The following is a 23,183-nucleotide window of genomic DNA, read 5'->3' as shown; positions in this document are numbered from 1 at the left end:
TCAGTTATAACTATTAAAGCAATGGGATGGGTGTAAGTAATCATAATCTCTGAGTTTCATTTGATTCAGATACTATAAGCTCTTTTGATTGAGTGAAGATATCCCCGCATTCGAAGGCAGCTAGCTATATGCTCCTATCCATGGCTTGAATGGGCATCAATAGCATGATAAGCATAAATTATTTTTAAGTATCTGGAGATCTGCAAATAACAAAAAACTTCTGAGTCACTAAATGTTGTACTAACAGGCTACCAAGAGACAGCATGAAAAGTAGCCTTGGAAATAGCCTTAGCCTGAAAGTCAGGGGATCTGGGTCCTCCTCCTAGCTCTGCCACTAAGCATCTGTACGACCTCAGCTAAGTTTCTCAGCCTTCTTGGGCCTCATTTTACTCATCTATGAATGAAAATTTCTCTCAAGTCCCTTATACTTCAAAAATTCTGTGATTTGATCAGAAGTGTGCTGGCAAATGTTTAACACCTGGCTCTCAAAAAATGAATACAAAACACATTTTTAAATTTAATCTGCATTGTTAATATTTTCTCCATCACTTTCTTATACCTAGAAATCAATAAAATAATAAATCGAGACCTGATTCTTCATGTGAGACAGAGTTCATGAAGGATATAGTGATGGAAGATATTTCAGTGATATGAGATGAGGAAGGGAAAAGGGAAAGCTCTTGGCACATGGCTTCAGTTTGTCCAGTGAAATATGGAGCAAAGGTTCTGAGTTGGGGCGGGGGGGGTGGAGATAGAAGGGAACCATGAGAGGTTTGAAAAGAGTTTCTGTAGTAAGTGGGATAGTGAGTTAATTAGAGAGGTATAAAAGAATTACCTTTCAACACTGAGGACCCAGTTGAGATTACATAACCTCTTTTATAGAGGACCCATGCAGGACAATTGTGTAATTTTCTACACCTTCATCCAGAAGCTTGTGTATATGAATGAAGGCAGCTGGTGGGAATGATCCACATCTGAGGCTTACCAAGTTGCAAAAAAATGATATGGTAACAGGACCAGGATATGCTAGATGTTGTTATTTTTTATATGAGGGGGAAAAAAGGCATGCCTGAGCATAGGCGATGTTTAAATGTCTGTTGGATTGAGTATAACAAAAGTATTGAAAGTAGGAATACAGAGGGGGGGATATTTTTTCATTGGTTTTCAAAAATCACTATTTCTATTAACAATAGGTCAAGTCAATACAATACAACTTTATTAAGCATTTACTGTGTTCCAGGAGCTGTGCTAAGGACTAGAATAAAAATACAAACAGAAAACAGTCCCTGCTTCAGGGATCTTTTGTTCTAACAGGAAAGGCCTACATATAAAAGGGGGTGAAAAGTGAAGGTGGGGGGGGAGCACTTGCACTGATAGAGAAGTCCCAAGAGTCAGGAAGGACAGTGTTGGAATTGGAACTACAGCCCATTTAGTCCCAGTTTCTAATTTTCAAAGAAACTGAGACTGAGAGAAGTCAATGCTTGGCCCATGGTCACACAGGCACTAAGTTATCAAAGTAACTTCCCTTCTTACTTCTTTTCCTTTCTAATCACTACAACCTCATCTAAAGGCAAAAATCCTCCAAAGATTCTTCTACAAACAATGATTTCCATGCAAAATGAAGAAAATGAGATTGAAAAGAACAGGCAGAGTATGCTGGTTTAAAACCAACCTTCTCTTATATGCAAAGAATAAGGGCTCTTCTTATTTTGAAATTGCAACAAGTGAGCATCTGTGGACCTCCTTGCCCCATTTGTGGCTGATCCTGAAGGCAATCCCTTCAGAGCCCAGGCCTAGGTGATGAGCCCCATGGAAGCTGTGAAGAGTGATGAGGAACTATTCTGACCTCTGAGGTTAAGCCATAGGAGTCCACTCTTGAACAATTGATTCAGTGAAGAACATTCCCTGAAAGGAAGGGAGGTGCCAATGCCCCAGGTGCCACTGTGTGATTTCCTAGAAACAAAAGAACAAAAACTCAGGTGCCATCAGAGCAACCATTTGTTCTTTTCAATAAATGTTCTTTCTGGAGCTTATCTGTGGAATGGGCGGGTGGACCCAGAACTTTCCCAGAACTCTCACCAGTTCCCTGCTGCCAGACTTATTATGTACTAGCATTTCAAGGCAGCATCTTCCAGGGGCAGCTTCCCAATGTTATGTCTCTGCCTAGGCAGAAAGATGGGACTTCATGTGTTACCTCTGATTAGAAGAGTTAAGAAAACCTCTAAGAAAGTGTGGACACCATAACCTTTGTATGAGAACCTCAGGGAGCCCATAGGATCCCAATAAATAACCTAATAGTCAAATGCTGCATAAAAACAATATAAGGACATGCTGGGGGGTAGAGAAGTGCCTTCCAAAAGGGAGTACTCCAGGGGGTGGGGGTTATCCCAAATCTGTCACTTATTTGTTGACCTTGGGCAAGTCACAACTTTTGGGGGACTCATTTTCCTCTTCTGCAAAATGAGAGCTCTATGCTAGAAAGTATTTTCTTGCTCTGAGCCAATGATGCTATAAAATTTGGCACAGAATAGTACTCTAGCCTACAGCTGCTGTGCAAGAAAGCAAGGTAGGTACTGTCATATGAGTAGTCGGATCTTTGTACAATCCCCTTCCCAATTTTGTTAAACTTCTGCCATTTTACTCTTTTAGCTTTATTCCTTTGAGTCTTGAAGGGGGTTCCAACTTCGAGAGTCCTCTTTTAAAATGAAAATATTCCTAGAAGAGTTCCTCCTTTGCATTCTTATCAACTGACATGTGACTTATGGTTAAATGAAAGCAGGAATAGAACCAAGATGAGACGACCAGGAGAAAGGAAGGCATTTGTCTTTTCTTTTTGACCTTCACCTCATGTCTAACCCCTTCTCCCTAGTTCATGTCCTCACCTAGACTATTGGGATAGACTGCTGGTTGGTGAGCCTACCTCAAATTCTCTCCCCACTCCAATCCATCCACCACTCTCCATCAAAATAATGTTCAGGTCTGACTTCATCACTCCCTCCCTGCTCAATAAAACCAATGGTTCCCATTACCTCCAGCATTAAATGGAAAACCCTTTGCCATTTAAGACTTCAAAATCTGGCCTCTTCCTACCTTTCTAATCTTTTCATATTTACTCCTCTTTATGCACTCTGTGGTGCAATACTCACCTACTGGCTACTCCTTTCATCTCTTTTTCTACTGTCTCTTTTCCATCCTCTCCTTTCTCATTTCTCTTCACATTCCTGGATTTTTTCAAGATTCAACTCAAATGCTACCTTCTGCAGAAGGCCTTTCTGGTCCTCCCCCCTCCACCTGAGCCTTCTCCTATATGATTACCTTCATTCTACTCAGGCTCTATCATGTACATTCCTATTTATTTACATGTTGTGTATTCCATTAAGATGGAAGCTCCTTGAGGGGAGGGATTTTTTTTAGTTTTGCCTTTTCCATATCCCCAGCATTTAGCACAACATCTGACACGTCATAAGTGATTAATAAATGACCGTGGCTTGATTGTTTGATGCATAATATTTATTTACAAGTTTATTAAGGATTGCTCATGTGTGAGGATTTAAATTCTACCCCAGGTCTTATCTACAGTTTTGGGAATCTTCATGGGATCAAAAACATTTTGCACTTAGCACTATCTTTATTTCTAATGACTTCTAAAGATAGTTTTCAACATTCATTTTTGTAAGGTTTTGAGTTCCCTCTCCAAGACAGCAAGCAATCTGACATAGATTATATATCTACAGTCAAGTTAAACATATTTCCACATTTGCCACGTTGTTAAAGAAGAAACAGAAAAAAAGGGGGAAACCACAAGAAAGAAAAAACAAAATAAAACAAAAGGAGAAAATAATATGCATAGGTCTACATTCAGACTGCATAGTTCTTTCTCTGGACATTGATAGCATTTTCCATCACGAGCTTATCAAAAACTCTTAAAGATAAAAAGACCCTTAGAGCTAAAAGAGTCAAATATTCATGCCTGTGTAGATAAGTGAAGCATTTACTACACCCAAAACACTGTGATAAGCATGGAGATAAAAATTAAAACTAGTCTCTTCTGTCAAGGAGCTCTCATTCTTTTTTTTAATCACCATTATTTTTATTTGCCCAATTGCTTTTGTTAATATGCTTCCAATCCCATCTCTTATTAAAATGACTGGCTTGCCTGTAGATGGCCACCATTTATAAGGTTTTTAATAACATAGTAAAATAAATGATTGTGCATGAAACTGTAAATATCCTATGTACAATTTGCTATTCCCTCCAAATATCCAACAAAATTATTATATAATTATTATATAATTTTTTTCTTTCCTCCCTCCCTACCTTACAGATGGTTATCATTAGCCCCAAATAAGTATGTGTGTAGATATATATATATATATATATGTGTGTGTGTGTAAAATTATTCTATTATTACTTCTATTTATCAGTTCTTTCTCACATTCTAATGGAGGAAGATTTCAACTGCAAATCAGGCAGAAAAATCACATTGTCTTCAGGGAACATTGACAAAGCAGATGGTGACACCACTTCTTAATGTCTTTTCCACTGATAAAATCATATCTGTTTCTGATGTTGAACCACTTGACAGAGCCAATGACTTTGGTGGCCAGAACTTTCTTTAATATATTTTAAAGATAAAGAGGCTGGGGTCAAGCAAGGATCATTAAATGATTTATTAAACTAGTTATTGGCAGTGTCAGGATCAAAATACAGATCTCCTGATTTCCAATTCAATACTTGTTCCATTATATCATTGTTGCCTCAACATTACAATGTGCTATGAGTTTTGGCTAGGTATGGAAAGCATTTGAAGGAGTTCACAGTGCAGTCACATTTATACATCTCCTGAATTTCTCATTGTGTTCCATTCATGATTCCTCAGACCAAAAAGCAATCCTGTACCATAAGCAAAAATATTTGAGAACAACTGTATTACATTTTATGAAGCCAATGACCATTTTAATCTTTCAAGTAACTGAAGATCCTAGGGACTGAGTATGTGGGAGTCAGTATGACATAGTGGAAAGAAGGCTAGGCTTAAGGTCAAAAAAGTGGAATTCAGATCATTTCTTTAATGCTTGCAAGCTAGGTGACCATGGACAAGTCACTTAACTTGGCTTGGTTTCAGTTTCCATTTCTATAAAAGAAAGATAAATATTTACACTGCCCAATTTAATGATCAAATCCAATGGCCCTTCCTTAGTCCTCATCCTTCTTGATTTCTCTCTCTGGCATTTAGCACTATTGTTCACACCTTCCTCCTGTACACTCAAATCTCTCAGTGGTCTTCTGACTCTCTTATTTCTTGGTTTCCTTCTACAAGTCTTTCCTTCCTTTCTAGTCTTCTTTGTTGGATCTTTATCTGTATCACATACACTAACTGTGGGTATCCCTCTTTTTTCTCTACACTGTCTCACCTCTCAATGGTTAAATTATTATCTCTATGCTGATAATTCTCAGATCTATATATCCAGCTCTAGTCTCTCTCCTGATTGGACCTTTTGAACTGGATACCCTGAAAATGCCTCAAATTCAGCACATCCAGAGAGAAATCATTCCAAACAAAAGCCCAAAAATCTCTATTTAAGAAAGGGGTTCAGCACAGTCTTCTCCCCATTTCCCACTAACTGCATAGCTTTTAGACTTCTTTCATTGGTTGAAATTAACTATATGGCCCCCACTTCTCAGGCCAGGGATTCTCAAAGTATAGTCCAGAAACCTCTCTGAATCCTCAAAACCCTTTCAAGTGGTCCCTAAAGTCAAAACTATTTTATAATAATACTAAGACATTTTCATTTTCAACATAGTAAATAATGATTTCCAAAATGCATAAACAAAAGCTCCTTGGTGGGAGCTCTCTAATTTTCAAGAGGGTAAAAGCTTCCTGATACCAAAATGTTTGAGAACCAGTGAACGCTAAGTCAAAGTTTTCTCCTATGTAAAATGGAAGGATTGGGTTCTGTGGCCTCTGAGATCCCATTCAACTCTAAGTAGAAAATTTAATGAAATTTACCATAGTAGTATTCAGAGAGGGTATCTCTCTAGTACTGTACCTTTCAGAGAAAGGGTTGACTTGAATTGGGAGAAGGAGTTTTCTCATCGGGGAGTTCCCTACATCAATGAAGAACAAGCTCCATCTCTCTCCCTGTGACTATATCTAACATGAGCAGACCCACAGAGAAGATTGGCACAATCCATCAACAACTCCTCCCTTCCTGTTCAGATTTAGGTTATCACATAAATCACTCCATTGTTAAAGTACTCCTTGGAAGTGCTACAGGCAAAATCTAGGCAAAAAAAATTATCATCCTAATAATTTCTCCGAATTTATATTCCTTATTGGTATTTTAAACCACAAAATTAGCATTTTGTCAAGCATTGAGTTTAAATAGCCTAGAGACAGCAGCTTCTCAGTCACCAGCACAGCTTCTCCTGGCCCTTCTTCTCTCCTCTTGAGGAAAGAAGGTAATGTTTACATACATAATTTCATTTTATTGCTTTATAATTTTGTTCTCTTCTCTATCTCTTATCCCTCTATGGGCCTTATTAATGGGAAATAGTAATAACGTTCTGTTAAAAGACTCATTTAACAGATTCTTTTAACTCTTTCTCTTTTTGTTGTTGTTCAGCCATTCAGTCATGTCTGACTTTTTGTGACTCTTTGGACCATAGCACACCAAACCCTTCTATCCTCTCCTATCTCTCAAAGTCTGTACAAATTCATGTTTATTATTTCCATGACACAATAATTCATCTTATCTTCTGCCATCCCCTCTTGCTTCAGTCTTTCTCAACATCAAGCTTTTTTTTCCAATGAGTCCTATCTTCTCATTATGCAGTCAAAGTATTTAAGCTTCAGCTTCAGTATTCCAACCTTCGAGTGAATAGCCTGAATTAATTTCTTAAATATTAATTGATTTGATCTCCTTGCTGTCCAAGGGACTCTGAAGAGTCTTATTAAAATTAGATTTTATTTTGTTTGAGTATAAATCTCTTTATAAAATAAAAGAGAGGGAAAGAGGAAGAAAGAGGGCCTCCTGTGGACTAATAAAATTGATCACCTTCAGGACTAATGCAAAGCAAAAGCAGCCAATGGATAGAGTGTTGGACTTGGAATCAGGAAGCCCTGAATTTGAATCCTGTCTGGAACATGGCTAGCTGTATGACCTTGGGCAAATCACTCAACCTCTTCATTTCCTCATCTTTAAATGAGGGAGTTGGACTTAATGACCCCTAAGATGGCTTCCAGTTCCTATTCTATAATCCTATGATAATCATTTCATAAAGTCGGACAACTTAAATCTCAGGCAATTTAGTGTCGGTACATATATTTTATCTGTGGAAGAATGTATCCACAATTTACATTGGAATGGGTCACAGCAGTAAGGCCAGTTTACAGATGTGTGGCATAGTAGAAAAAACAGTGATCTTGGAGTCAGAAGACTTATGCTTAGATCCCAGCTTTGCTGCTTCATCAGCATATGTTCAAGGACAAGTCACTTTGCTTTTTCTGCCCTTCAGTTACCTGATCTCTAAAATGAGGGAGATTTGACTTGATCATTAAGGTCCTTTCCAGATATAAATACTATGATGCTAACAAAGCACTCCTTATCTTATGAAGTTGCTCATTATGATTAAATTTGTAGGAAGAAATATAATATGAAGGTTTTCAAAAATACATTAAGGAGCACTGATTTCTCATCATTTAGTTCCTTCTTGCCATAGAGAAAAGAATCTGAGCTTCTAGGCAATCTGGAAGGGAAAATTTCAGAAGCATTAGCATCCTTGATGAGATGGACCCCTGAACACCCTTCTCTCATTCTATTCCCTTTTGCCTTTACTCTGATGGAAAAGAACCTCTCTGCAATGTCCATAAGGTAGATGGACCTCTTTGAGAAGGTTATCTCCAGGCTGGCATTTCCTACTGGATGGAGATGCCTCAGTAGTCATCCAGTTTGAGAGGCCTATGCATGAAGATGAACAAAATGAAGATTGGACAGAATAACTTGTCCTGGAAGAGCTCCACAGTTTTAAAAGAAGACATGTCCACTTAAAAAGAGTTTTTGTGTTACTTTAATGGTTCCCTACACTGTACATTGTATCACAGTGGAGCAGTAATTATGGCAAAGCTTGGACTGGCTGCCTTATGAGGGAGGTTCAAGTTGATTAAGATCCTGGCTTCATTTATCCCCAGATAGGGAAAAGAGGAAGCTATCTCGAGACTGGAAGTAGAGGGGCAGCAATTTTCCAGTACAGTAGGAGTTTTAAATCTCTTTAAGGAAGAGAGAGGAGGGAGAGAAAAAGACAGAGATAGACACAGAGAGAGAAAAAGATAGAGGAGGGGAAAGAGGGATGGAGAGAGAGAGAGAGACAGAAAGATACAGAGAGAGAGAGACAGAGAGAGAGACAGAGACAGACAGAGACAGACAGAGAGAGGAGAGACAGAGACAGACAGACAGACAGAGAGAGGAGAGACAGACAGAGAGAGAGACAGACAGACAGACAGAGACAGACAGAGAGAGGAGAGACAGACAGAGACAGACAGACAGACAGACAGAGGAGAGACAGAGAGAGAGAGAGAGAGAGGAGAGACAGAGAGAGAGAGAGAGAGAGAGAGAGAGAGAGAGAGAGAGAGAGAGAGAGAGAGAGAGAGAGAGAGAGTCAATTAAGTTTTCAAGGAATCAAGACATTTAATGCTCTTTTGACATGGAGGAAGGTCCTCTGCCCCAAAGGCACCTCAGTGCAAAAGACGGGTTCCAGTCATTGGCTGTAGCCACTTATCCAGGCAAGTTCCAAGAAAAAGTCTCTTCCTTCTCAACCTCCTCTTCCCATTACTGTCTATTAACTGACACAGCAACATATTCTATTTGTTTCCTAAATTCAATCTTTCTATAGTAGACTGAAGTTTTGCTATAACCCTGCAGAGGCCAAGGGGGTGAGTTAATTTAAATTTAAATGAAGGCAAAAAGCCAAACTCTGCTTAAATGTTGGGAATTTTCCTAACAGGGGGTTCCAAAAAATTGTAAGCATACTCCTAACCTTTCATTTAGTATAAACTCCATAGAGCAACAGAAGAGGGGATCTGGAGGACCATCCAATTTCCCCTTGGCTGAAACAAAAAAACAAAAAACACAAGCTTATTATTATAACTGGGTGTGGGGTGATTACATCTTCAGAGAACTGGAGAGCAGGAAGTCAAGGGAGGGGGAGAATATTGACAGCCAACTGTACCTTCTGCAAATATCCTGATAACCATTATATTTGAGGATTACAACATCAAAAATATCTTCCTTTTTCTTTCTTCCTTTTGTGCTCTCTGGGGGAAAGAATATAAGATTAAGGAAAAAAATTATGTCCTAAAACCAACACAAAGTCTTTTCTCATATCTCTTTCCATAGGCCTCAGCAACCATGAAGCTCCTTATCCTCACCTGCCTTGTGGCTCTTGCCATTGCCAGGCCTGTAAGTACATTAGGAATTTAGGAAGGTCTATCAGTAGTTACGAAACTTTCAAAATGACTACCTAAAAAAATTGATCTTGAAACCCTTGGAAGTAATCAAATTTCAAACAACTTATAATTTCAAGGAATTGTCTGGTCTATCATTAGTCAGTCTTTCAGACAAGCAGAATTGCTACTATTCCAAACCTAGATTTAAGTGGCAAAATGTAAATTTAATGGTGTAGAAGCAAAGGTAAACAGGATAGTGTAGGCAATTTTGTGTCAACTTATCAGTAAAAGGCAAGAATTGGAGGAAATAAAACAAAAATGACAATATAAATATCCACTTAAAACCTATTTTTCTTTTTTATTAACAAGCATTAATTTTTGTAACTTCTCCCAATGGAAAAAAAAAACCATAAAAAGAACCAGACCCTTCTAACAAATATGCATGATCAAGCAAAACAAATTTCCACACTGGTCACATCCAAAAATATGTCTTATTCTCCATCTTGAGTGGGTACTCTCTTACCAAAGATAAGACTCATTTCAGTCCTACTCCCTGGTCCTTGATCAGATCCTCCTACGCTTACTATGCCTATTTACACAGACCCAGAAAAAAGAGCACTGGGCACTTATCTATTGAATCTCAACTGTGTACGTCTCCAAGCCAGAGCAATGCAAAATAAAATGACTCCCCCTCCACCCTCAAAAGACCCAAGTTTCTCTATTTATTCAGGTTAATACCTGAGTACAGAAATTATACTATTGAATAAAGTGGGATTTTTTCCCAGGAGTAATTGCAACATTCAGTCCACCCCCACTGGCTTTTGTCTGGCTTTGCCAATTGATTTGTTCATGAGAAAACTTCATGGGAGGAAGAGAGGTAGAGATTTATTAGGTTTGCCCTAAAATTTATTGGGACAGCTAGGTGGCTCAGTGGTTAAAGAGCCAGGCCTAGAGTCAGGAAACCTTATCTTCCTGAGTTCAAGTCTGGTTCCAAAGACTTTCTAGCTGTGTTATCCTGACTGGGCAAGTCACTTAACCCTGTTTGCCTCCTCTTCCTCATTTGTCAAATGAGCTGGAGAAGGAAATGGCACACCACTCCAGTAACTTTGCCAAGAAAACCTTAAATGGGGTCATGAAGAGTTGTATATGATAAAAACTATCTTTGTTTTATTTTGCAGATGGTAGAAAAGATTTCAGAAAGTGAGGTAAGATACTTTTCTATCAAGCCTAGGATTCCCATGCTCTGTTTATCAATAGATCAATTGACAAGCATTCTGAGGCATCTACTATATACCAGATTTTGTCTTTGGCATTAGGACCACAAAGATAAAAAATGAAACATCTTCCCTTAAGAACCTTCCTGTGATGTTACTTGGGGTTAGTTAGGCACAAGCTCCTGTATTCCCACTTAGAAGATGAAATGATGTTTTATGAGTTGAGATAGGCAAAGGGGCTGCAATCCAAATTATGGAGGAAATAATCACATTGAGGAAATCAAGGACCTTTTTGAATTTAATCACTATGAAGACAGATGGACACACATGGAATGAGAGGAGGGCAGAGAATTTGGATGAAAAGTGTAGGGATTGTAGAAAACTTTGGTGCAAATCTGAAGTTGTTGAGATGGCCTAGAAATTTAGCAATTTGGTATTTAATAGAGTATCACTTAATGAAGTTTTATGTTGCTTAGCCCAACTTATAAATTCCTTGTGGGCAGAGACCCAACCTTTTATTTTTTTTCTTTTTATTTCATCCCACCCATAGCACTTAGGAATCATTTAAAGAACATGGTGGAAACTTCAGAAATTGGTTCAATAATAACTTATCCAATTAGTCAAATAATTTCTCCTTGCTTTGAACTCACAAATGGTTGCTTTAAATTAGTGTGGCACATTGAGTATTTATATGGTTCATAGTCAAGAATACCAAAATTATCTTTTTCTTTCCTTTCCTAAGGAATATGTCGCAGAAATCCCTGAGGTAAATCCTTTCTATTCAAATGAAAATTTTGTTATATTCTGTAATGTTTTAATATTTAATAGATGGTGAAGTAGTTTTGATTTTTATTTCTTTTGAACAGAAGCACCTCAAAAGGAGAGATAACATTCCATTTCAGGTAAAATTCATTTTAATGTATTGACAAGGATTATTCTCATTGTGGAGTGGAAATTCTTGTCTTAAGCCTCTATCCTTGATCCCATTCCTTCCCCTCTTCTCCAGCAAATTGTCTTGTAACCATCTTTACTCTATACCTCTAATCTTTATCTTCTCCTTAAATAATGCTTCTTTCCACTCTGACTTCAACCATACCCAATCTCCATCCTTTAAAAAGCCCTACCATTCCCTCAAATCATTGTCCTTCCCTTTGAAAATCAACATTTCCAAAACAGAACTTTCTTTCTTTCTTTGCAAACTCTTCCCTTTTCCAAATTCAATTTCTGTCTCTAAGATTCATACCATCATCTTTATTCCTGAATCTTTATTCTTCCATGCCCTGTATATCCAATTATTCATCAAATCTTAGCATGTCTCTCTCTGCAACATATCTTGCATCTGATCCTTTATCTCTACTGGCATAGCCACCACTTTAGTTCAGGACCTTATTGACTCCTTCCTAAACTATTACAATGACCTTCTAAGTGATTTCCTGATCCACTTCCACTTATTCATTTTCCACAGTTTCCAAAGGTGATTTTCCTTAAGCATAAGCCATATTATCCCCCTATTCCATAAGATATGTGAGGAGAGAAAAGGTTTAGAATTGCTTTTGTCAGGAAAGAGATAGAAAATAAATCAGGGAAGAATAGGATTACCTTGCTGAAATAAAGGACCACTTGCAGTTGGATAACACAAATCAATAGTGTATCCAGTTGGACGTTTTTTGTCTTCTAGCTCTACTCAGCAGCATGAGTAGGGTGGGGTGGAAGAGGACAGCAAGAGAAGTTAAGATTTGAAAAGGATGGATAGTGTAGTTATTGAACATCTACAATGGTGGCATCTACAGTGCTAAGTACCAATAGAGATACGAAGCTGATTGAGAAATGGTCCCTGATCTTAAAAAGATTTGTTTCATAATTTTAGTTGGAATTTCTTAGACCTAGTTTATAGGTTCAGCCAGACTCTAGGGCCAGGTCCATCCCTAAACAGAGGTACTCATTCGCTGGTTTATCACCAAACAAGCCTTAGGATGGGGTTCTAGCAATGAGGTTTTTATTGTTATCCTGGTGAGAATGCCCCTACCTTATCTCCCAGTATCATCACCAATCGACTATCATTTTGTCACTAACTTACTAATGTCTTTTCTCTCTTTCTAGAATGAACATCGTGCTGAAATCAACCGTTATCTTCGACCTGAATATGAAATGATGAACCTTTATTATCAGCCCTTTTATTGGTCTGAAGAAATGCGTAACCTCAAGATGAGCAGTCTTCCAAAAGACAGAAGAATGGCTGTCCTTAAATCTACTGTTTCAGATGAGGTCCTTCCTCCTTTTCAGCATAAATACCTGTCTCTTCCTAAGTCAAAAGGCCTGCCTTTCTCTCACCGACAGATCCTGCCTTTCCATACCCTCAGAATGGTGCCTCTGTCCCACAAACCATTGACCATTCCCAAGCGGGAGAAGCTGCCTATTTCTGAGAGAGTACCTGCTCATGAGAGAGAGAGTTTATCTGCTCATGAGAGAGAAAGTCTGCTTGCTCATGAGAGAGAGATTCTCCTTCCTGCTCAAAGAGAGATGGTTCCTGAGAGAGAGATTCTACTTGCTTCTGAGAGAGTAGTTCTACCTGAACAAGAGAGAGAAATTCTACCTGATAATGAGAGATTTATAGCTGTTCACAAGAGAGAGATTCTGCCTGTTCCTGATAAAGAGAAGAATCTGCCTCTTTTCCAGCAGAGAGTTCTGTCTCTTCCCCAGAGAGACATTGTACCCCATTATCAGAGAGACACTATTGCCCAAAGAGAGGTTTTGCCTGTCGACCGACGGGAACTCATACCTGAAGTGGTGGCTCTTGATCTCTATCCCTTCCTTCAACCAATGGCCAACTATTATTATCCCACTGAGCTGAATAAGGTAAATTCATTTATCATATACCATTGCAACTATGGGTCAAGTAAGATCATAGAATTTTTTCTACATAAAGAAATGCTGAGAATATTAGGGGTGGGAGGCAGGAGTAAAAAAAAATAATGTGATAGAGGATGTTCAGGAGGGTCAGAAGTATAACCACTGTGTTGCTAGTGAACAGTGGTCAAGGGCACTTGACTCTACATTTCCAAAGTGGTGGCTGCCATTTTGTCAGTGCCTTAAAAGATGCATAATTGCTAATGGTAGTTAACCTTCCTTTAGATTAAAGGTTCCTAAGTCAGAAATTCATTAATAGATTTCAAAGGATCTGCAAACTTGGATGGAGGAAAATTGAATCTTCATTCTCACTAACTTCTACATGAAATTGATTATGAATATAGGCAACAAAAGATCCTTATGAGAAGAGGTCAGGTTTTACCAGACATCCAAAGAGGCCAAGACACAAAAAAGTCAAGAACACCTGCTATAGATCACCAAAATTATTTCTATATACAGAAAGTTACATACACAAAAGACCACATGCTCCTTCTTCTGAACTCTTCTCATAGTTCCAGGTCAATGAAAATAATAGAATGCATGCTTTGTTTAGAACAGGAAGAGAAATAATCACTTAGGCCATTATAAATTCTGTGCAATTTAATTTAATTCAATAAGCATTTCTCAACCACCTAGTGCATGAGTGGCATTATGCCAGGTCTTGGGAAGACAAAATAGAGGAATATAGCCTTGGGGGGAACATGATAGCTATTTTCAAGTATTGGAAGGAAGAAAGTAGCTATTTATTAAGGGTCCACCGTGTGCTAGGCAATGGGCTAAGAACTTTACAAATAGTCTTTCATTGATCCTTATAACAACCCTGGGAGGTGAGTACATAATTTTCCCCACTTTACAGATAACAAAACTGAGGCAGACCATGGTTAAGTGGCTTGCCCAGGGCCACACAACTAGTAAGTGTCTGAAGCTGCATATGAATTCTGGTTTTCCTGACTCCAGGTCCAGCACTCTATCCACTTCACCACCTAGGTACTCATATGTGTAACAGAAATCCCATCACCCTAATCTCACTAATCAACATTTATTAAAAATCTCCTATATGCCAGACACTACGCTAAGTGCTGAGGACAACAAAGAAAGGCAAAAATAGAGTCTCTGCCTTCAAAGAGTTTGAAGAGGGGCGGCCAGGTAGCACAGCGAGTAAGAGCACCGGCTCCAGTGTCGGGATGACCTGGAGATCGAATCCTGGGCTCAGACACTCAGCACCCACCCAGAGACACCTGGCCGTGTAACCTTGAGCAAGTTACTTAACCCCGATTGCTTAAAATAAAAAAAAAAATTTAAAAAATTTAAAAAAAGAGTTTGAAGAGGGGCGGGGCCAGGGGGCTCAGCGAGTAAGAGCACCGGCCCCAGTGTCGGGATGACCTGGGATCGAATCCCGGGCTCAGACACTCAGCACCCACCCAGAGACACCTGGCCGTGTAACCGTGAGCAAGTTACTTAACCCCGATTGCTTAAAATAAAAAAAAAAAAATTTTAAAAATTTTAAAAAAGAGTTTGAAGAGTCTAATGGGAAATCAAAAATCACAGCAAATAATTGAGATGCTTTCTTGTACATCTTGTATTAAAAAGACATCTCTTCACCAACTACTTCTGCTATCATGTGAAGCATCTTTTTCCTTTTCTCTTTCTCTCTCTGTTTTTTTTTTTCCCAGAAGAACTAATGGGATCACTCAGATGACTAAATCCTCCTGGCATTTGGTAAGTCATTCGGGTTTGTAAATCAAACAAATCTTACTGTTCTCTACTCTGAGGACACCCTATGGCTGGAGGTCCCTGACTCACACCGAGGGAATTTTTCTTCTTTCTTTCCCTTGGCTCCAGACTTACTCATTCATAGGGTCATAGATTTGTAGCTAGAAGAGATGTCAGAGGCTGACTAGTCCAACACCTTTACTTTGCAAAAGACGAAACCAAGGTCCAGGAAAGTTAGGTGACTTATCCAAGGTCATCCGGGTGGTAGTCACCTGAGGCTGGAAAGCAGCATGATGGAATGACTGGTGAGCCAGGGGCACCTGGATTCAAATTCTATCCCTTTTCCACACTGGGTCTGTGACTCTGAGCACAGCACCAAACCTCTCGGGCAGCTTCTGAGACTGTTATATGAGAACTCCTAAATGAAGGAACCCTTTCTGCCCATGCACAATAGCTACACATTAGAGTTAGAGAGCTACCCAAACTAATACCCAGAGTCCCACAGCCAGGCTGTGGTAGAGTCAGGACTGAAAACCATCTCTTCTCCCCTACACCAGGCAGTCACTCTCTATATAAGAGAACATAGTAAAAGGATTCAGAAGGTCCAACACAGAGGCAGTGGTATGAGTAAAGATCAAGAATTAGGGAGACAATAGGTAGGTTCAAGGGCTGGTTTCCCTGATAAGTTTTATCCACAGAGAGGGGAATAGTCTAAGATAAGAATGGAAAGATAATGAGAGACCCTGAGTGATAGGCTAAGGCTTCAAATCCAAGCCCAGTGTTCTTCAACCGTTCTGCCTCCTGGTTAGAGACCTGGCAGCTGTTTCACATTTCAGCTTCCTCATAGGAAGACCATGATCAGCTATGCTGGCAGAATGAGGCAGCCCATGGCAAAAACTGTCCAAAGGCCACTTCCTCCTGAAGCTCTTAATAAGAATCACTGATGTTTAGCCTTCCTGAAATATTTCTGCTGGCAGAGAAATTCCATCAAGCACTTTCAGGTCTCAGCAGCAGCTGTAGCTAGAAACAGGATGACAGAGAGGGGACTCCAGAGTTATCATCATCCTAATAGTCAGAATTTATATGACACTTTCAACTTTGCAAAGCACCGTACAAATACTATTGCACAATACTATTTCAATATTATCGCATTCTAGTATTACAATACCATTTCACAATAACCTTAAATGTGAGGTAGGGGTTATTATCCCCATTTTACAGTTGATGAAACCGAGGCAGGCAGAGGCTAAATGGTTTCCCCAGGGTCATGCAGTTAGTAAGTGTCTGAGGCTGAATTTGAACTCAGGTCTTCCTGACTCCAGGCCCAGAGCTCTGACCACTGCATCACCCAGCTGCATTTAAACTTCACCCCTTCTTTACTGGTAACTTTGAACAAATCACTCAACTTATCCAAGCCTTGGTTTCCTCATCTGTTAGAGGAACAATAATGTATCTCCTACATACTTCCTCACAGAGTTAGGAGAAAAATATTTTATAAAAATTAAAGTGACATATATACAGGAGAGCTCTTATGGTTGGCCAACTGATATAATTGTTGGCCCTCAATAAAATGTGCTTTTGTGAGCCATAATTCACAATAAAAGATTGCTTCTGAAATAGGTTTTACAATAACCAATGTGATTTTCTTTTTTTAACAGATTTGACTGTGACTAGAAATCCTACTTGTCATCTCTCATCTATTTTTTGGTGTTGGAAGTCAGCCCTTTCCTCGCATCTTCTGGCATTCTCCATTTTAATTGGAATTTGCAGGATTCACCATTTAGCAGTTCCCAGATTCAGAAGGGCCATCTTGAGTGACCACCGGGTGAATGAAGCACCAGACATATTTACGAAACTTCTTTCATAGTCATTTTGTAAGGACAGTCTCATGACCTGTATTACTTGTTAATGCCAGGATGCCTAACAATTCTGTATGTGGTCATCATCTTTTTTTCCAACTCCTACAATAAATTATTCCTGTGGGCACATTGCACTTGACCTGTCTTCACTCTCATTCTTTTACATTGATTGGCTCCCTTGCAAAGACCCCCATCGTGAGTGTTGTCAGTCCTACACAACCACAAAAGTGAAATTTATTTATTTGTTGAAGATCGCTTTGAAATTTGATAACCATGTCATTGAGGAACCCCTCAAATACACTGTGACCTTCACTTGGGGCCCCGTGATTGGTTTCTAGGCCTCAAGGCTCTCCTCACTCCAATACATCCTCCACAATGCTGTCAAAGTGATTATCTTCAAGCTGAGATCTGACAATGTCACTTCTCTTTTCCACAAACTTCCATGGTTCCCTGTTTTTTCTAGGATCAAATATAAGCTACTCTGTTTGACTTTTAAAACCCTTCACAGCTACCTTTCCAGCCTTCTTATGCAAAACTCTACTCCAGTACTCTATGGTCCAGTGAAACTGACCTTCTCGCCATTCCTTATGCAGAATACTTCCTCTCCTATTTCCAGGCCTTTGCCTTGACTATCCTCCATGCCAGAAATGGGCTTTCTCTTCACCTCCTTCACAAAGGCCTCCTCTTGTCCTTTAACACTCAGCTTAAGTGCCAACTTATACAGGAAACCATTCCTGATCTCCCCACCTGCTAGTGTCCTTGCCCTCAAACTACCATTTATAGAACTCCCTTGTATTTATTTTGCATTTATTCAGTATAGATTTATTCTACATATGCATGTACCTTTGCCCTCTGGTAAAATACAAGCTTCTTGGGAGTAGAGATCATTTCTTTCTCTTTTTCTACCTTTGGATCTTGAGTACCTCCCCACATGTATGATACATAGGTGATAAATAAGTGTTTGTAGATTAATTATCTACTGACTCATCCATGTCCTCCCCAAACTTCAGCTCCCAAAAGTAAACACAGTACTCCATATGTGACTCTACCAAGGCAAAGCACACTGAGACAATCACTTCCCTAGTCCTGGATACTCTGCATCTCTTAATATGGGCTGATATTTTATTATAGTTTTGGAAGAAAAAATGCTATATTGTTGGTTCATATTAAGCTTTAAGTTCATGAAAATCTTCTCATCTTTTTTTTAAGCAATCAGGGTTAAGTAACTTGCTCAAGGTTACACAGCCAATTATTTCTGGGTGTGGTGCTAAGTATCTGAGCCAGGATTCGATCCCCAGGTCATCCTGACTCTGGGGCCGGTGCTCTTACTCACTGAGCCACCTGACTGCGCCTTTTTTTTCAGACATAATACTATTTTGCCATGCTCTGCCACATCTTATATTTGGGACATTGACACTTTGTACCCAATTGTAAGACTTTACTTTCTTCTCTAACAAATTTTGTCTTATTAGGTTTGACCCAATTCATCAAGATATTTTTTGGATCCTGATTTTGAGTTAATTTTCTCTCTCATCTGTGTATATAACATCCACCTCATTTTCCATAATAACACTAGTAATTATAACAATAGTAGTAATAATAGCTAACATAGTTTATGATGTTCCAAGCACTGTGCTAAGTGCTCTACAATTATTTTCTCATTTGATCCTCATGACAATCCTGGGAGGTAGGTGCTATTATAATCCCCATTTTACATATGAAGAAACTGAGGCAAATAGAAGTTAAGTGACTTGCCCACAATCACATAGTAAGTGTCTGAGTCCAGATTTGATCATGTCTTCCTGACCTTAGACCTGACATTTTATCTATAGCACAAAATCATCAACAGTGTAAATCAAGTATAGATTTTTGGATTATTCCATGAGAGAACTTTTTCTCCCAACTGACATCTAACAATTAATAATTACTCTTTGGTTCAGTTCATTCAATCAGTTCTGAACCTGCCTAGTATCAATGAGCCCACATTGCTCCATTTTCTCCACAGTAATACAATAAAATTAAAGCTTATTTGTGGTCTAAAAACTGTCATTCTCAGCACAACTTTCCCCCTTTCCTACCATTCTATCAAAATTGCTACAGAAGCAGTCCCATGTGGTTGGACACACAGGACTGAGAGCCATTTTTGCATTTTTCTTTGTTATATGGCCAGCTTACTAGTTATATGCCTCTCCATGATTAGTGAAGCTGATCTCTAGAAAAAAAATCTGGTCTATTCCTGGGGCCTTGCTCTGAGCCTTCTGGCATAGTAGAACCTGCCAGATCATGTACATCGTGTACACCAGCCTTCAAGAACCCAGACATTGTAGTAGAACTTTTATAGAAAGTTAATTTGAGCAATATAATAGCATGAGACCCCTCATCAAATTATTTATTTACTATTAATACTAATACTCGTGTATATAATATAATAATATGTAACATTAAGGTTTACAAAGAACTTTGCTTATATCATTTGATCCTCACAAAAACTCTATGACACAAACATTATTCTTCCCATTTTATAAATGAGAAAGTTAAAGTTAAAAGAGGGTAAGTGATTTGTCCAGTATCACATAGCTATAAGTGACTGCTTCAGCATGTTTCAAATAAAGGTCTTTCCTGATTCCAAATCTATCACTATATCCATTTTGCCACAATGGTCTCTCAAATCTGTTCATTGTTCCCTACTCCCCATTTTTACGGTCAACAGCATCCTAGTTCAGTTCCTTAATGAATTATTGCAATAGTCTTCTACCCACCTGAGTCTCCACCTCCAGCCTCTTCCAATATATCTTATATATTACTTTCAGATTAATCACTCTCACAGGTAAGTCTAATCATATGCCTTCCTACTCAGAAATTGTCAGCAGTTTTCTCTCTGATATACAATGGAAAGAGTGCTGGATTTGGGGTTCAAGGATCCAGGTTCAAATCTCAGCCCTTTTATTTATTAACTGTTTGAACTCAAGAAATTGTCTGAGCCTCAAGTTCCTCATTTTTAAAACAAAGGGTTCAGATTGGTGACTTCTAAGATCCCTTCTATGGTCCCCATCATCAGTTGCAGATTGAATAAATTTCAAATTCTTTAACCTAAAAACTGTCATTCTCAGCACAACCTTCCCCCTTTCCTACCACTCTATCAAAATTGCTACAGATGTCAACCTGCCTTTCTATCCTTGTCCCACAATAGTCACCTGAATGCTTCCTTCTATCCAAATAAATCGTTCAAAGCAATGGCCCCTATGTCCAAAGAAACTGGTATATTCCTTGTTCTACAAACATATTCTGAGATTTTCCACCATCATACTATAGAAAACCATGGATGTAATCCCTGACATCACCACCAATTGAAATTGTTCTTATCTTTCAAGACTTTCCTCAAATAGTACTTCCCTTCTAGAGCTAGCCTTTATTCTTACTGATCAAGAGAAGCACTAGCACAGACAAGCCAGGCAGAAAAACTAGGGTTCATTTGACAAATACTGGCAATGTGGTTCTGGGAGTCCCTTAACTTCTCAGTGCTCTAAGCAACCTCTTAAGGATATAATCTGTCAAAGAGATTTCTGACATTCATTTGTAAAGTCAGTCATTCAAAATGGATTTATTAAGCACTTAATACATGCCAGTCATTGTACTAATCAGGGACAGGAAGAAAGGAAAAAACAGCAGGAATTTACTTGTACAAATGGATCTCTATCCATTGTATCATAAAATCAGTAGTATACCTAAAGTATTTGATATCCAGAGAGAAACACTTTTTAACACCCCTCTTATCTGTGCAACAAAATTAATTTCCTTAATATTTATGAAATGTAACAAATAACAAAAGCCAAAATAGAAATGTGGACAGTGAGAATATTCTTTTATTGAACTTTGTACATGTAATCATGCCAATAAAAACATATTTAAAATAAACAAAATAAACATTGCAGTGGCAAAAAGGAAACAGGTAACAAATTGATACTTTTAAATTGCATTAATATATTTTTAAATTACCTTTATATATTTGCATGTCATAGTTATGAATAACTTTATAGTTTCTGTTTTCAAACTTTAACTTCTGAAAATGTCTATAACATCACTAGAAGTGATCTTCATTCATATTCAATAGACAGTATATCCAATAGACAAATTTGTCTCATTCATATTTAATCAAAGACTTTTTATTCATTTAATTTGGAAAGGTTTATTTCACATGAAGCAACAGATACACAAGCAGTTAGGAGAAGTCTTACACATAAGGATAAGTTTGACTGAGATTCATGAAAATCCTATTTCACTATAATTTCCAGAAATTTCAACACTGTCCATGTCTTTGTTTCTTTTGGAATTGATTCTAGTGACTTTCAAATGTCTTCACAGAAAAAAGTTCCTACAGAAGTATCTTTACCAGAAATTTTATCTTCAATGTCTGCTACATTTGGTTAAAATGTCTAAAAAAAGTTTTCTGCAGAAATCAGAGAAAATGACTGAGATAATCAGTATTGCCACAATTGTATCCATTGCTTTGGAACAAATATCTAGTTGTTGGTGAAAATGATTGGGGAATTCAAACATTGCCATTTTGATTTCTTCTGACAATATAAGACCCGAATCTTTTCTCATTTCTACTGACATTCTTTTTTTCTAAGTAAAAATCCGTTTCCTTACATTTTGTGGTTGCGCGGTGAAGGGAACAATTTTAAAGCTTCAAGTTTCCCTGTACTTTGTTCATGGCTGATTCCTAATGTTTGCAAAAAAAATTGTGTGTGTGTGTGTATTGTCTCATCTAAATCTTTACACCTGAAAAAAGATAATTCAGGAAATAAAAATTGTATGTAGAAGACAAAAAACCTGAGCTGATCTTCTTGTGCCCGTGTACAACACTTCAAAGGTTGAGTTTCACTTTTCAAAATCTGTCTTTACCACATGCCCACAATTCTATAATGAATGCTACACTTTGGGAAGGTCTTTTCACTGTTGTAGTTATATTCTGCAGCACTTTCCATCAATAAAGATTCAAATAAATGAATATTTTTTCCAAAGTTCCAAAAAAATACTACACATGAAGAAATGCTTCCAAAAGAGTGAATGCCACAATGGTTCAAAGAATGATTTGCAAAACCATAAATAAGGCTGTGATTAATTGCTTTGATTTTTGCTGACCAACACCATGAATATGGGTCATAATTGTAGCATTGTTAATTTCTTGTTCATGATGGAAGTTTCTGTACAGCCCATTACTATCCAGTGCTTTCAAGATCTATCCTGTGACTTCAGCAGCAGTCTTCCCTGGAAATTAGAAGAAATTCTAAAGATGATTTCATTATTTCAATTTTACCATCTTCATTATGGACATGTCTGATCATCTCATTCATTCGGTCAGTGTGTAAAATGTTGGAAGTGCTATCAAAAAGATTTACCAAATATTTTGCTTCTAAAATATCTGCCACTATCTTTTTCTCTGTTGTAATATACAAGAAAATGAATTAAATTCAAATTTTTTAGATGAGTGTGAATTCAACCTCCTTTCAGAAGGAATAATATGTTTACTTTGTTCAAAATGTTCCCTCAGAATCAGGTCATAATTTGAGAGCAATTCTTCCAATTTCAAAAATGACTCTTGTTTACTGATGGCATATACTTTTTATGGCCATGGAAAGGAAAGTCTTATCCGGCTAAACACACAATTATATCCAAAAGATGATGTAAAATGGCTCTTCATTTTTTCTTTCCCTATCCATTTTTGACTTGATTGATTTTATCAATAGTTTCTTTGAAGTTTTGATCCTATTTCCAAGTTCTTCCATTTTTCTCAGCAGGAAAGACATTATTCAGGTATCTCATGCTCATGGCCTTTAGGATTTCATTTCTACCAGGATTTATAGTTAATTATAAAGTTGGATATTTCTGTTTTGTCTCATTGCCTTGATTTTAAAGCAAAAAAAACTCACAATTTTTATTTTGAATAAACAATTCAGCTTCTCAATACTTAATCATCATGTAGTAGAGATTTATAAAATCATAATGAAGTTGTCAAGTGTCAACTTAGGAGCATTAACTCTT

At 38.0% G+C, this 23,183-nt stretch overlaps 1 protein-coding gene across 1 annotated transcript; it reads left to right on the top strand.

Annotated features, from left to right (window-relative positions):
- Positions 1-9,407: 9,407 nt before the first annotated feature.
- CSN2 (casein beta) lies at positions 9,408-17,892 on the top strand. Its single transcript, XM_069098050.1, has 6 exons — positions 9,408-9,458; positions 10,624-10,650; positions 11,402-11,425; positions 11,526-11,561; positions 12,760-13,515; positions 17,647-17,892. The coding sequence occupies exons 1-6, from the start codon at positions 9,408-9,410 to the stop codon at positions 17,890-17,892; spliced, it is 1,140 nt and encodes a 379-aa protein (XP_068954151.1).
- Positions 17,893-23,183: the final 5,291 nt, after the last annotated feature.

The sequence above is a fragment of the Petaurus breviceps genome, unplaced genomic scaffold, assembly GCF_028583685.1.
Source record: "Petaurus breviceps papuanus isolate PSGF00001 unplaced genomic scaffold, PetGlider_PUasm1.0 126, whole genome shotgun sequence".
NCBI classification, from domain to species: Eukaryota; Metazoa; Chordata; class Mammalia; order Diprotodontia; family Petauridae; genus Petaurus; species Petaurus breviceps.
This window is presented reverse-complemented; position numbering and strand designations above follow the sequence as displayed.

Bases quoted from the DNA above. Each gene is read 5' to 3' on its own strand.
- CSN2 (XM_069098050.1), top strand. From the start codon at position 9,408: ATGAAGCTCCTTATCCTCACCTGCCTTGTGGCTCTTGCCATTGCCAGG. The intron at 9,459-10,623 runs GTAAGTACATTA...TTTATTTTGCAG, and splicing joins CTCTTGCCATTGCCAGGCCT to ATGGTAGAAAAGATTTCAGA. The intron at 13,516-17,646 runs GTAAATTCATTT...AACCCTTCACAG, and splicing joins ATCCCACTGAGCTGAATAAG to CTACCTTTCCAGCCTTCTTA.